At 34.4% G+C, this 15,623-nt stretch overlaps 1 protein-coding gene across 1 annotated transcript in view; it reads right to left on the reverse strand.

Annotated features, from left to right (window-relative positions):
* Positions 1–515: 515 nt before the first annotated feature.
* Positions 516–15,623, reverse strand: part of SLC35F5 (solute carrier family 35 member F5) — a 29,581-nt gene continuing 14,473 nt past the window's right edge. The window contains exons 8-17 of the mRNA XM_074145182.1: positions 14,160–14,350; positions 12,457–12,538; positions 11,588–11,675; positions 11,000–11,064; positions 10,527–10,631; positions 9,895–10,054; positions 8,919–9,009; positions 4,240–4,394; positions 3,691–3,779; positions 516–2,804 (exon numbers count right to left, since the gene is read on the reverse strand). Of these exons, the coding sequence (XP_074001283.1) occupies positions 3,698–3,779; positions 4,240–4,394; positions 8,919–9,009; positions 9,895–10,054; positions 10,527–10,631; positions 11,000–11,064; positions 11,588–11,675; positions 12,457–12,538; positions 14,160–14,350 (1,019 nt within the window). The 3' untranslated portion in view covers positions 516–2,804; positions 3,691–3,697. The remainder of the gene's footprint in view (positions 2,805–3,690; positions 3,780–4,239; positions 4,395–8,918; positions 9,010–9,894; positions 10,055–10,526; positions 10,632–10,999; positions 11,065–11,587; positions 11,676–12,456; positions 12,539–14,159; positions 14,351–15,623) is intronic.

Consider the following 15,623-nt stretch of genomic DNA (forward strand, 5'->3'; position numbering starts at 1 on the left):
AGTAAGAGCAATGACCATTTATGCTAGCACACAGAGCTAAAGCATTTAGGAGAGAGCTCCTTCACATTCCAGTTGTGTCATGAGGATGAAAAACCCAGCATGTCTCCACTACATCAGAGGTACCTGAGAATCAAGGCTAAATCTCTTGTGCATTTACCAAGCACCCATTAGAGAGCTACGCAATTTACATTTCAAATTAGACTTTACATTTATAAAATATTATTGTACTAAAAATCACAAGATTTTATAGAAAAAAAACCTCATCACATTCTATTAAATGCAGGAACAATGTTACATGTCATAGCTTCCGTAATTAAAACTGCAACATTTCTTGTAACTACAGGGGCACCACTGTTTAAAAATTCTTTCAGGAAGGACAGTTTGCTTTGTTTCTTATTCATTCAAGAACTGTAATTTAATGCAAAAGACTGCTCAAGCCACTAGTGCCATGAGATTAAAATATTAAATATCTTTTTTTTTTTATAAAGTGTGGTTTTTTTTTTTTTTTTTTTTTTAAAGAAAAACAGTAGGAGGGCCCTGACTTAAGAGTTTACTGAACAAAAACATTCTTCAACATTCCTGAGGTCAGAGACAGAGAATATTCTCCTGGGAGACTATGCTAATCTTTCACTTTAAGCCATAACCATAAGGACAAATACGAATAGCAATTGCCCATTATACATTACAGCTCCAATTCTGTCAGTATGGCCAATTTCAAAGGGCAGTATCAGAATAATTTACGAAAAATACTGTAATTGCCCATCTGAAGGCAAACTCAGTTTTCCCAGACCTAGTTTGCTGATGCCCCAAGTCCCAACTGATTTAAATTTGTAGTTAATGTCTGGTATTATATATTGGGTATGATTTCATTCAATCATTAACTGAAAACAGACATCAGCTTTTTATTGCCAGCAGACCTTAACATTATTTCTTGGAAAGAAGCTGATATCCTCTCATTTGTCCTAATTTAGAAGAAAAAAAAAGTATTTCGTAAAAAAGAACCTAAGGAAATTCCACTTACCAAAAAATCCCTGAAAATTCTACCAAAGTGAAATGTAAAATTTCATGCTGCATTTTCAACCCCTCTACTTATGGGGTTTGGGAACTGAAACGCAAGGTTCCTCAAAATGCCTCCATAAATTTAATAAACTTCTTTCTTTATTTTGGGTTTGTGGTTTTGTTGCTTGGTTTTGTTCATTCCTATTTCAGGCATCCAAAGCAGCACTTACTATCTCATCTTAAAGAGATGCCTCAGATCACTGAGGCTTGTCAGTGTAACCCAATATTAAAAAGTGGAAGGAAAAATTTTATAAAGATGCAATGTTTGATGAGAATAGCCCCCTGGTTTGTTCCTTCCCCCCGCTTCTCTACTTACAGATTTTTACAGTAAACTGTAGCTGCTGGCTAATCAATCCTTCTAAATGTATAGCTACGCGTGTTGCCTTCCTGCATTCCCTCTCGGCTAGTAGTTGTATCACCAAAACACCAAAATTTCTTTCAGAAGGATCATTAGCGAGTATCAAAACATAAAAACGCGTTTATGTTATGTCATCCTTCTGTATTTGTGTGGAAGGATGGTGGAATTATGCTACTAATAGTCTCGTTATGTGGAAAAGAATACTGTTGGCTGAAAATCCATCCTACATTCATTATAAAAAAAAAAAAATCCATCAAAAGCCAAAATTAACTTTAATTGAAGTGTTGTATTTGTTAGAAGTTGGAAAATGGCACTGACTAATTTCAAATATTCCTGAATATAGTTATTCATAACTTTTCAGAATCAAATAGGACAAAAGCGCTGCAGTGGAAGGAAGATACAAGTTAAGGAAAGTGATCACTTTTATAATAAATTTATTAATGCAACTGAAAAAAAAAAAAATCAATGCAAACACCTTCATCTTTCAGATTGTTTAGCAGATTACTGTAGTGCCAACCCATTGACTGAGAACTTCCACAATTAATTTGATCTCTTTCATTACTTGGCAGCTCTACATGTGAAAATTTTCAAATTTAGTTTTCATATAAACCAAACGGGAATAAGAATGGGTTACAGAATCAGTCTGTTTAAAACAAACAGTGATTTTGAGAATGGACACCCAAAGGTACTGTAATTAGAAATATTTTACCATTCACTAGAATTTTAAACACTCCAGATTGTTAGGTAACGAAAAGATTTTTAAACATCGGCACCCATTGCCATTACAAGGCTTCTCAAAAAGGCATAAGACAATATATATGTAGTGTTCCAGGACCGTACAAAGATCCTGCCTCAATAATTACAAGAATGCACTTAATAAATTATTTTTCTATTTTCTTCTATTAATATGCAAATAGTTTATACAACATAAAAAAGTTAATTTGTACCTACTACAGGTAACATATCTATTTAGCTTTTCATCTGAAAGCCTGTAAGACTTGATGACCTGCAAACTTATTTACATAACTCATTTGAAAGTATTTTTTAAAAATAATATTGTCCAGCATTTAACAAAATCATGAGTTAAAAGAAGAAAGGAATCATTTAACAGCATTTGTTTTCTTGATTTTGTCAAGTAACTTCACCAGCTCAGTGTTATAAGGCAGGTTGGTTGCTCAGATGGACTAAGACTCCCTATGGTGATAGGCATGTAGTAAATTTGTTCATTTATAAAACCAGATGACAGCAAGAGAGAGGAAAAGTTTAGAGTTTCAAAAGAACTGAAACTTCTTATTTTTACTACAAATTCAGAATAGGCACTGAAACATGATTCCTTAGGACTTTTCCAGAAGATTGTCTCTTCACTGGGCATCATTCCATGTTTAAACTAAGAAGAAAAAAAAAAAAAAAGAAAGTTATCAGGGCTACATAAAGATTACAAAAAAGCAAATCACTACGTGTATTTATTTCCATCTTTATTAATAAAGGAAATAAATTGTGTACTTTAATCTTAAGACATCACAATTACCATTTTGGTTCAAATATTTTTCAACCATTATTAGATTTAAGCAACATTGGAAAATAAAAATACATTTATGTAATTCTGCATGCGTTATTTGAAAATTAAAGCCCTGTTACTGTTCAAGGTTTGCATAACCTCCTGTTCAAGATGGGATATTTTGCAAACTCTTGAGCTATTCTACTCTAGTTTCCCTATTCTTATCATCAGAAATATTTTCCCTAATATTTAATGCAATTTAGCAACTTAATTCTTGTCAACCACAAACACAAGGAGTCCTTTTCGTTTTCTAAACCCACAATGATAAGGTCTGGTCCTGTCCTCTAAACTTCCTTAAACGGTCAATATTTTTCATGAACCGCAGTAGCCCAAACTGAGACCTCAACAGCATTTAAAAAAGTATAATAATTACTTCTCTTTCACACACCTCATCCATACTGAGAAGTTGTACGCCTCTTCTGCTTTATTGACTCACATACAGGATTTTTATTTTTTTTTTTAAATGAACACTGTAATATTCTTAAGTAGAAAAGTAGTTTACATTTCAAAGCCATTGACCAAGAACTGTACCAAAGTGAGAATAATGCTTGGTAACAAATAATAAGAGTTTTGAAGGCTATCTTCAAAGTTGTTATCCATCAATACAGAACAAGATTAACTGTGTCCTCCATAAAAACGTGTGCTTATATAACACAAATACCATGAAACCCAGTCCTCACCTCTCTCCGTACTGTTGGAAGGTTATACAGCATACCTTTTGTCTATGAACAGCAATTGTCTCCATCTTGTGAAACACTATGCATAGGAATCAGACTTTCACACTGCTCGCTTTCTTCTGGCATTCTTAAAAGAAACAAAATTTATTTATTTAACATTACACAGTAATATTAAATTGGTTGTTATGAAGCCACCGTAAGTACTAAGTATGCTACTTGTTTGAACTGCAGCCATTAAAAACATACAAAGACGCCATAACTTCATAAAATATATTCAAGTTTGCACAATTTTCACTGCATGTTCTGAGTACAGAAACTATCATACAGGTATTAAGGGGAAAAAAAAAAAAAAGAAAACTGACACCCACTAGGAAATTTCTTTTAAAAGGTAAATGGACTTGATATCTTTCCATTTTCTTAGCATTACATAGGGTAATAAATGGATTGGCAACTACTACTATTAAGAAATTAGTACAGCTGAACATAAAATTAGATAAAAATAAATACAAGTATTGTGGCTTATAAAAGAGTATAAGATATTGGAAAGGCTAAAGAAGACATAGGATTATACTTTGTGACTGCCCTACCTCTGAATTCGATGTTTTCTACAAATAAAGGCAAAAACTCTTCTGATTCCCACCATCACTGGATCCCAGTTGTTATAGTGACATAAGAGAGTTGCAATGAAAAAAGAAAAAAATACAGGTACTGCTCCTGCAAAAAATAACCAGGAAAACTGCACCTGGAATTAAAACACAAACAACATCCACTCAATAGTAAAAAAAATTTGGCATACAATAGTAATTATTCCAAACATACAGTAAGTTTGAGTTCAGTTTCAGTTCTTTTAAACTGGGTGAAATATCACAAATATTTTTGTAAGTTATTTGGTACAATTCCTATAGCCACGGCTACTTATAATAAATAAATAAATCATCTTTCTTCCCTGATCCGTTCTTTACAATGGAACATACTGTTTGTACTGTGGTGTGGATGAAGACTGCTATTTCCAAATAGTCTCATTTTTAAGCTTTAGCTGTCTGATCGGTACCAGTGAGAGTCCCCTAGATGCTTCAAAAGCTTTGAATTAGAGAACTCACCTGAAAGATTTGTGCACCTTTTAATTCACTATGAATATACTGTCGCTGAATGGTAACTGGTGAAATCAGTGTGCATCGAAAGACTATGCTGTGGAAATTTACAATAATTCTCTTTTTCATTTAAAAAAAAAGAGGCAGGACATATTATTTGCCCAATTTAAACTAAATTCTACTTGTATCTATCTACTACTACACTCTACAGTGATCATCTGAGACTGTCTAAAACTCAAAGTTATAGAAGGTTAGAGAAATCAAGAGTGCAAGAGCTAGTCTCTGCAATGCCTTTAAGGCTAACAGAGCAATGAACCATGAGCAAGGCTCCCTCTCGTGGAGAAAATTTCCAAAGTTGAAGACTTTGGAGAAAAAAAAGGTACAGTTTTGAGACCTAGCAATGATGTTTACTCTCAAAAATCTAATAAACTGCAGTTGTTAGAAATCAGTAAAGATAACATAAGGCTCTAACAAAAATTCAGAGACACATGCATTAGCAAAAGGAATATTTAAGTAGTTGATAAAAACTTGGTTGTAATTCTAAAGATTCTGATTTATGGCAGATTATTGCAGGATATGAAATATCAAGAAAGTTAGTAATTATGCACATTGTATAATTACCATACCATTTGTCAGTCATCATATGAAGACTGTATATATTCATAGTTTAATCTTTACATTATTAGCCATGCCAGTGGCATTCTTATCTTGGTTCCTTCTAAGAAAACTGAAACGTGGTGTAAGGACAGGGCTGGCCAGAAGCACTAATTGGAAAGCTTGAAGTTGGAAGTGTAAATTTGTCAGCCTAACTTGGATTCCCGAGACTTCAGAGAGCACAGGACTTGGCTTAGGCTATTTTGATGTTTGTATGACAGAGACCTACTTGCACAAATACACTTGTATAAACAACCTCAAAGTCTACAAGACTTTGCCTTTAATTAGGGTTGCTCATTTGTGCTTTTAATACCAGCAATTCTTTTTTTAAAAAAAGTAAGAGACAAAAGGATTTGCCTCCAACAGCAAGAGAAGGTACAGTATGAAATTTGCTTTGTTGTCAAAGACAAGTCTTAATGGGCCCCCAACGATCTCACGCTGAGAAGTTCAGTATCAGAAGGTGGTGTTTACATATCTGCAAACATACAAGCAGCAGCCACAAGCTAGAAGTACCAAACAGACAGGAAAGTAGAAACTTGGACAGCAAGTACATAACAGCCAGGGGAAGAAGGAAGAACAGTAATGTAGAATGCATATACTAATTGGAAAAAGAACAAGTAGTAAGAGAATGAACTCCCAACCCCTCCCTGATTACTCTCCCACGTATGGCAAGACGTAAGAGGCATCAGCTGATGCCCAGCTGCCTAAAACCAGTCAGGCTCTGTACTTGTCCTGAGGAAGACAAAGCAGCCTTTTCAAACAGAAAAAGAAGAGCTAAAAGGAATAGATGGGAGCAAGCACATGGACCACAAACTCTAGAAGGAACCAAGTGGTGGCAAATGAAAGGAATGGTGGTTGAAATGGAAGAGGCATGAAGATTAAAGATGATGCCAGCACATAAACTGAGACAACACCGGAAGGGGAAGATTTCAGACAAGAAATAGGAAAAGAGCAAATAACAAGGTGTACAGAAGGTTAGATTGATAGTTCCCTACATTTGTGGAGCTTTATTGTTTATAAATAACAAATACATAAACATTGGAGCAACTCTAGCAGTGATAAACTATACAAATGAGTTAAAGTGTAACTTGCCCTTGTGTCACCAACATCAACTGAAAGTCATCCAACAGAGCCTTAAAGATGTTTCTGCTATCTCAAATGCCTCGATATCACATAAAGACATGAAGAATAAACTAATTTTAGAAGACCTAGACTCTGTGTTTACTCAGATTAAATAGCCTAGAGATGAAGCTGTTTACTGAGAATTAGAAAAGCATACTCCATTTTTCAATGTATTCCAGAAGCAAGTTTAGATTAATCACTTCATAAGACAACCTAAGCTTTTCATATACTGATATATGTAACTATATATATGTACACACACATCTCTAAAGATGTATTTGCACATACAGATGTATATATAAAAATATGTATTAATGCACACATATATACATATAAAATTTTGGGGTTTGATACCAGCATTAGCTCACATATAAACATAATTCCACCTCACTACAGTGAATTCTTTGGGGAGAAGTCTACAGACTTTGTTTCCTTGTTTCCCTAATAGCTATCATTAGTTATTTACTTTCTTGTACAATTTATGTCCCAAGTGTATATTGCAGATACTTTAAGAGCAACACAAATGCAGCTCTTACCAACAAATGCTCTATTATTGTTGGAATCACTGCAATGTTTTGCTGTGTTTCCACATTTGAATATTCAGCTGATGTTCACAGGAAACATACTGTATCTCACATTTGTTACAGAAGTATTTATTCAGGGTCCAACTCTCCTTTTATTTTCCAATTTGACTTTCCTTTTTTTATTTTTATCCTTTTATTTTTCCACTTTATTTTCCAAAACCAACACTGACATTAAGTAAAAGTGAAATACAAGTTGCATGGGTTGTTTTTCCCCCATCCCTGCCAGAAAATTTCAGAAGTCAAAAGGTTCTCATTAGAATTTATATTTTGCTTATAAAAACATTGAATAGTAAAGCTTCTTTTTGACCAGAAACATTTTTAAGTGCAAGACTTGACTAATTTCTTGTACATAAGTCAGTCTTGTACAAACAAGTACAAGCCTCAAAACTCGAACGTAATGATTGAAAACAAGTCATAAATTGAACCACCACAGACAATGCACAAACCCCAGTTGCTTCAGGGAAGCCACTAGTCAGAGAATGCTCAATTTGAGCTATGTTCCAGGCACAAGCAGAATTTTTTTTACCTGGCACATAATTTTACTCCCTGCTTTCTAAAAAAACTCCTGCAGCCTCTCCATACAACATGGCTATACAAACATTTAACATCAATGAAATACAGGTGTCACCAACAGTCAAGGTGGACACAAGCGTGTGATGGGAAATGCTTACACTTTAACCAAGTGACAAATACACCTGTGTCTACACTGAGAGGTGTCAAAAGGCATAGCCATAATGGACTAGGTGGGGATGCCCGGCCATAAAAGGCAGCCATTATCACTGTAAGAAAAATTAAGCTTGCTTTTAACAACAGATGCATTATAAAATCAGGTTGAAAGCTATTTCAAAGAGTTAAACAGGTGGTTTAACTTTCAAATTAAGGTTTCAGCAGTAGGGATTATTTAAATCCCAAATAACAGAAACAAGTGATCCTGCCTTCAGGAAACAGAAGGAGTTATGTGACCTCGATTTAAAGAAAAAAACCCCAGCAAAACCCCAATAATTGCATGCTTGCCGTATATACTAAATAATCAATCCTTGAAATTAAGAATTTGATATTCCTTGCCACTGATTAAATATTAAATTCAAGTAGTCAAAGTTAGAGTTGAAGTTCATACATAATTAAATAATTAAGTCTGAGAATTCTACCCCATCAGCATGAAAAGTATCTATACAGCCTGAAGAGTAAATAAACTAACTGCATGTGATTTCTATTCTAAACTCATATTATCAGATTCTTTTCTTTCTTTACATGCAGAGGTTTTCCGCAACTATTATACCTCATACCAGTGAAACTAGACTAGCTTGAAGGAGGACAGGTAAAGGAAGCCTAACGTCCACATGAATCTAATAATGTGCAATTAAGCCTTGTACATTCCTTGCTACATTCCTTTGTGGTAAACCTGCAGATTTTTGGTTTGGTCACTAATCGAGTATTTTCAAGATAGGTAGTCTACAACAATTCTATAATTGTAAAGGTATCAATTTAAGGTGTGCTGTACTTGCAATTGTTCTTCAATTCTAAGAAGTGCCTGTTCAAGGTAAAGAATTTGACCAGGCACTGCTGATGACTTTGGGTGCTTTCCAGACAAGCTGCATCTTCATCAAATATATTTAAGTCTGCAAGTGCATGCTTGCAAGTGCAAAATTACTGTAACTGTCAATATCAAGAGAGTATTAATTACTACACAGTTCAACAATTATTGACAAGTGACAGAATTAAAATACTGTTCATTGTATACATTGTTGAGAATAACACTGCCATTTAATTCAAAGAAATTCTGTTAATAATGCTCAAAACTTTGCAGTACGTTACCTTTTGCATGCACATGTCAGCTATTATGGACAGAGGTATTGTAAGGCTTAGCGCAAGTGTGCCTATCAGTGATGAGGTAAGAAAGCATCCCCTAAAAGATAATAAAAATTTATAAATAATAATAACAGAGGTCTAATTCAAAAGTTGAGAGACAACTGAAGTAATACATCAAACTGCAGAAGCCATTTAATCAAGCTTAACTGTAAGTCGCTGTTTAAATAGTTAAAAACTGAGATACCCGCACTCACATGATAAATTGGTAAAACTCCATAAAATTCTTAACTAGACTATTGATGTCTTCTTGAGTAAGGTTTAATTCCAATACAAACCTTTTGAGATGATGGAAAATTCACTACTTCCCATGTAGTGATTTCAGCCTGAAAAATCCGCATTTTTTTTCCATTTTAATACCAGTTTATAGCAATTAAATCTGGTTTGCCTCAGTCTGGTTAATTAAAAAGAATCATTATTGACATCTAGAAATCCTACCCAAAAGGAAAAATATATTATTTTTTTTTTTTACAAATAGACAAATTCTTAAATTAACAGACTCTACTTTTTAAATCTCACATTCCCTTACGCCCCTATTTTCACATAATGCTGGCCCAGAAGAAACTCAATTCTCTCAAGCTGGCCAAACGATTCACTAACACCACTGTCCTAACAGCTGTACAAAGGCTTAATCTGCCACAGCTTTTAAGCTTTTCATCTTGAAGTCTTATGTTCAATCCTCTGTTGCCAACCTATCCAGACAATCATATAGTTAAATTACACAAAAGCTAGGCTAATTGCTTTTAAACAGGACATTGTGACATGATAGATGACATCCTCTAACTCAAATTGCATATATGGACAGAAAAAAGACACCCCCCCTAAAAAAAAAGGCAACAAAGCTACTTAGGCAAATTGACATCAACGTTTAAGAACACAGGTAAGACAATTTATGTGAAATAGATACAAAGCAGGTAGTACATACCACAGCCAGAGGAACTCTGACAGAACTGTTCCGATAAGGCCATTAATAACAATGCACATCCATATCAGTTTATTGGGAAACTCAAACGCTTCAAACCCAGTATAGTGAAGCAGGAAAAACCCCGGCCACAGCAGCAACAGGTTAAACAGTCCTACAAAACCTGAGTATAAAAACAGTAGTAAGAAAATCACAGTAAGTATCCTTCAACATCACTAAAATCTCAGCTAAACTGCTATTTTGATAACACACATACATAAAAGCTGCAACAAAGCAATAATTTAAATGTTTCAAATGAAAGGAATGTAAAAAACTTTACATTCCATTCACAATCAACAATTCCATCAGATATTTAGAGGTTTGAAATTAAAATAAATAAATAAATTTCCATCAAGTCCACAGGGGCTGTCTGCATTCCTACAGGTAGTGTTATATTTCATTGTTAAGAGTGTAAACAAGAAACAATTCCCATAACCAGTCTCTAAAGTACTCATAAGCACAGGAACAATAGGCTTTCTCCACTGCCTTGGTTCTTCTGAGCCCCTTTACCGCTCATACACAGTTCAGTGCCTGAAAGCAAACAATTTAATCACATAGCGAATTAAAACTTTCAATAGAGTTATTTTTATTCTTACCAAAGAACATTGGTATGTCAAGTTTATCTTCTCTATCTACTTTCCTTTTGATCATTACTATGTACACAGCATACAGCATGGCTCCTACTAGAGACCAAAGGGAACCTGTGAAGATGAAAAAAAGACACTTCAGACATGCCAACATGTTATGCACAATAGGATCAACTCTCCTAAACACACGCCTATTATAAAACTGTCAGAGATTAAAAAAAAAATTACAGAATCCATTACTATATGGAAAGTATAGAAAAGTTCAGAAAGCTCAAAAACATAATTACTTTCCCAATTAAGCTATACACATAGCAAAAAAAATCATCATAAATGTCCAGTTTCAGAAGCTGAAACTAAAAAGCCTGACTGTGAAGTGTCACAAGAGATATATAGCTTGCTATATGACCTGCCAAGTATTGTCAAAAGATGGTACCCATCTCTGTATATCCTAGGGTTAAAAGAAAATAAAAATAAGTAAATACCTATTGTATCTTTTCCAGCAGATTTCTCAGTTCCAGAAAGGTTAACGAGTACCACACCACCAATGCTATCAACAAAGAAGAAATGCAAAATGCTATGTAAAACCAATAATTTTTTTACAAAGACAGAAAAAAAAAGGAGAAAAATATCAAAATAGAGTTCTATCTTTAGGTATTTTTAGTTTACCAAACCCAACTTTTGGCAAAGCCAAATGGAGTTCTTTATTGCCAAGACCTAATCCTAAACTAAAAACAACGAAACCAACTCCACTTTCAACTTCCCTGAAAAACGCCCAGGCATTTAAGGAAACAGGCTGACAGCATTAAATGTCATTTACACAAAAATACAGAAATAATTATTAAACAACAAGAAAATAAGTTTACATATTTCCAACAGAAACCTGATTAATCCCATTTCCTACAGGAGCATGAAACTTAATAACTATTCATGATATGAAGTATTCGAAAAGAAGCATGGATTTTAAAGTGAAGCTTATCATATATTGCCACAGACACCACAGGTATAGTAGGTATAGTTATTCTCTCACTGTATCAGAGTTTTTGATCAAATCTTCCATCCCATCATCTTACCTTAAAATAACAGCTAATAATTTGGACAGGGTAAACCTATCTCCACTGTTACTGGGAAAGACTGCAGCTAAGATTAAAGTAAAAAGTCCTGCAAGAGAAATTAGAAAGAGTTTATATAATCAAGTTTTGCTACTAGCTTGTTCAGAACCACAGACATTTTCTTCTTTATATTTCACACACTTATTTTAACTACTTGATTTTTAGCATCCATAATTTTGATCAGAACTGTTATGAAAATTAACACCTCATGATGTGAATCCTCAGATGAGCAAATACATGCTGCACTTTAAGAAAGGCTAGGCATGCTAACAAAAACTGCAATAAGCCTGAAAAGTCAGTGAAAAAGATCACATAACTGTGCTTTTAAAACTGTTTTTATAAAAGAACAAAAAAGTTACTCCTCAAAACATGGACTGTCACGTGATTTAAATACTTTAAAGCCCATATTAGAGCCTTTCTTAAAACTTGTAAAGCAAGTGATATGCATAATATTTAGACAGTTTAAGTTCTTTACCCCAAAACCATTTTTATAAAACCCAATAATTAACAAGAAGACTCGCACCTATTTTGATAAGTTATAGCACCATTCCTTCAAACCTATTACACTCCCGATCTCTCTCCAATACACAGAAATAGCCACAGAAGTACACACACACACAAACTTTAAAAGAGAAAGCAGGGAATCACAAAGATAGCTCAAATCCCTGCAATTACATAATGAAATTATTAAATGCACATAATCAGTGCCCTTAAGCCCTACTATTCCCCCCAAACCACAGGTAAATCATTACACAAGTCCATTGTAAAGATTTTTTTTTATATTATAAACAGCCTTATAATACACATCTGATTGTGTAAATAAAACTTACCAGAGGTTGAAGACAAGATATTAACTATGGCAACTTGGGTATCTGACAGCGCTTCTTGATAAGAGAAATTTGCCAAGAACCACTGAGGGAAAAGAAAAATAATTTTGTGATTATATGGATAGCAACAGCAGAGTTTAAATTAATCAGTGTAATAAAATCCTACTTAAAGAAAAAAACCACACAACTATTTATGCAAAAACAAAATCAGAACAAGACTTCCACCCCAAATAGATTTCTAACTTATACTGGAGTGGCAGCTACATTAGACAACAGAGGCAAAATTAGAACTTGCCCAAACCAACCACATTCAACTACGTGTTTAATAATGAAATAATATACTGCAGAACTTAAACATAATTAACTAACTGAAATGAAATTAGCTATTCTATAGTAACTGAAGGCACTTTTAACTTGTTTTGCAACTGCTTCAAGATGATTACTGCACAAGGGCTGCAAAGAATTTTAAAGATTCATGGGACATAAGTACTGTAAAAAAATTTATTAGGCTGACTAAAAACAGGCACACAACTTCATCCTCAAAAACAAGCATCGTTTACATTCAATACCTCAAAAATATTTTAGAACGATGTCATGTCTGAATTCCTTCGTAAGTATAAAAAAACAAGTGTTTTATCACTTCTTGATTGAAAACTCATTAATAAGATCCCAAATATATCCTCAGGGATGTTACCATCCTCTAAAGTCTTAGGTGGAAATACTTATACTGTCCAAGAAAAAATACACATACATGCCAGTAGTAACAGAATCCACAAATAGCATAAAAAGAATTTGTTTTGAACATAAGGACTCTGCTCTAGAAAATCGCATGTGTATATGTATGGAAATATACTCAGATCACGGAATTCTAAATATTTTGTTAAGAAGCTATTTCATCCATCCAAAATCATTGATAAGTGGCTTATTATTCTCTTGCTGCTGTATGCACATTCTTTATGTATACATACAGAAAATTACATCACCGTTTTCTGGTCTATGCATCAATAGTACTAAATTTTTTAAATTGTTATCATGATTTAAAATGTTTAGAGAGCACACCTTCTTGAAGAAAAGCTGTGGCGGGTCCACACTACATACAACTTATTCAGTAGTATCATAGAATCACAGAATCATCTAGGTTGGAAGAGACCCTTGGGATCATCGAGTCCAACCATCTACTCTACTCTACAAAGTTCTTCCCTACACCATATCCCCCAACACCACATCTAAGCGACTCTTAAACTCATCCAAGGATGGTGACTCAACCACCTCCCTCGGCAGCCTGTTCCAGTGTCTGATCACTCTTACTGTGAAGAATTTCTTCCTAATGTCCAGTCTAAACCTAAACCTATCAGTGAAGATATCTGTAGGAAAGCAAACACTGATCTGCCCTCTACATTTTTTACACTCTCTCAAAAAATCAGGCCAGCGTTATCTCTCTCTCCCCCTAGAACTGAGGCAACATGGCAAAAAAGCACAGCATATCTTACAACTGACTTTACACAGCTAACTAGGATCTCCTTTTATTCCCCTCCCTTTAAGAAGTTGCACCTTCATGTCCAACATGAGGAAGGTTTTACTTCTTTTAGTGTATTTATAAAATGAGGCATTAAGAACACAAATCATCTCAATACTGTTTCGCTATTATTATACAAGTTTTAATTGCATCTATAGTTGTTTTCTGAAAAAAAAAGCAGAGCACATACCACAAAGCAAAAGAAAAAGCTAATTTTTGCTACTTGTGTTGCAGTGAGTTTTCCTACAGTTTTTAATATTGATTCCTGCTCCTTAACTGTTGGATATGACATACGAGACAACTTTGCTTCCAATGCATGGCTCGATGGGAGTTGTCGAATCTCCATAATATTACTGAACCTTACACGAGGCTTTTTGGGAGCTGAAGAAAAAAGGAAAAAAAAAAAAAGAGAAAAAAGGCTGCATATTATCATTAAACTTTTCAAGCCAACACAATATGCAAATAAAACTAGTACAGCATTGATTACAATACTTCGCAAATAATAACATGGTTTTATCCAAACAGAAGACATGCCATTATTTGTATTTATTAAACTAGTATTTTGCTATTTGGTAGGTCACTAATAAGACAAAGAACAATTATTATTTTCAATCAGTACAGTTGTCCATCCACAAAAACCTCACTGAAAAGCACCATCCCTCCTCCCTGTCAAAAAAGTCCCCCCAAGGTAACAACAAATTTTTAGGTAAGAATTACTTTGTATTGATAAATATTAAATATATGGTTTTCTTTAACTGTTTGTCAAACTGCCAAAAACTGCACACAACTATAGCTATACTACAAGGACAGTGTTTCATTCAGAGGATGAGTGTCCAACAGACCTCAAAGCTTAGCAGAGACCACAAGGGCACTTGCTCATTTGAAATCCACCCTCTAACTAATCTTGCAAACCAGGGTGAGATTTTATTTATAAGGGTATTTCAAGTATCATTAGTTTTCGATGTAAAGAAAACAGTACATGCTACATATAAATATTAGCCTAATTCAACATGAAACAATATCTCATTCCCTAAATAAAAAGTAAAGGGAAAAGCTACAGCTCAAACAACCCTGAAGTGACTGCTGCATATTATCCTAGGACAGCAGAGCCTACCCAAAGCTGTTCTGCACATGTGTCATCTAGACATTAACAAAGAAACTTTCCCTTTTATAAGCAGGGGCACTTTTGCTGAGGGTCCGATAAATGGATTCTTTGACAGCCAACTTTCCTATCATTGTCTGGGACAGTTAGGCCCGTTTCAGCTACTGTCAGAAGATAGCGAGGCTTAAATAAAATCAGAATGCACATAGACTGTTAAAATTCTTACTTTGACTGCTTTGCTCCTGCTCTAAAAAGGACAATAGCTTGTTTTTCCAGAGGCTGACTCACTGCTGCTGGTCATACAAGCCCAGAAGGAAAGAATCACAAGTACTGAACCCAGTTGGTCCCTTGAGATAAACATAGGCTGGATCTGTAGTGACCAAGAAAGGTAAACTGAACGATAGGCCTATGTTTTCTCTACCTGAAAGTAAATATACGAGACTGCAATTCATGCAATAAGAGATTTAAAGAAAAAAAAAAAAAACCAGGGGGGAAAAAAGAAACAAAAAAGAGGCAAGTCTTGCAACATGATAGCAGTTATACTAACAAAGA

This window comes from Numenius arquata, chromosome 3, assembly GCF_964106895.1.
Source record: "Numenius arquata chromosome 3, bNumArq3.hap1.1, whole genome shotgun sequence".
Lineage (NCBI taxonomy): Eukaryota > Metazoa > Chordata > Aves > Charadriiformes > Scolopacidae > Numenius > Numenius arquata.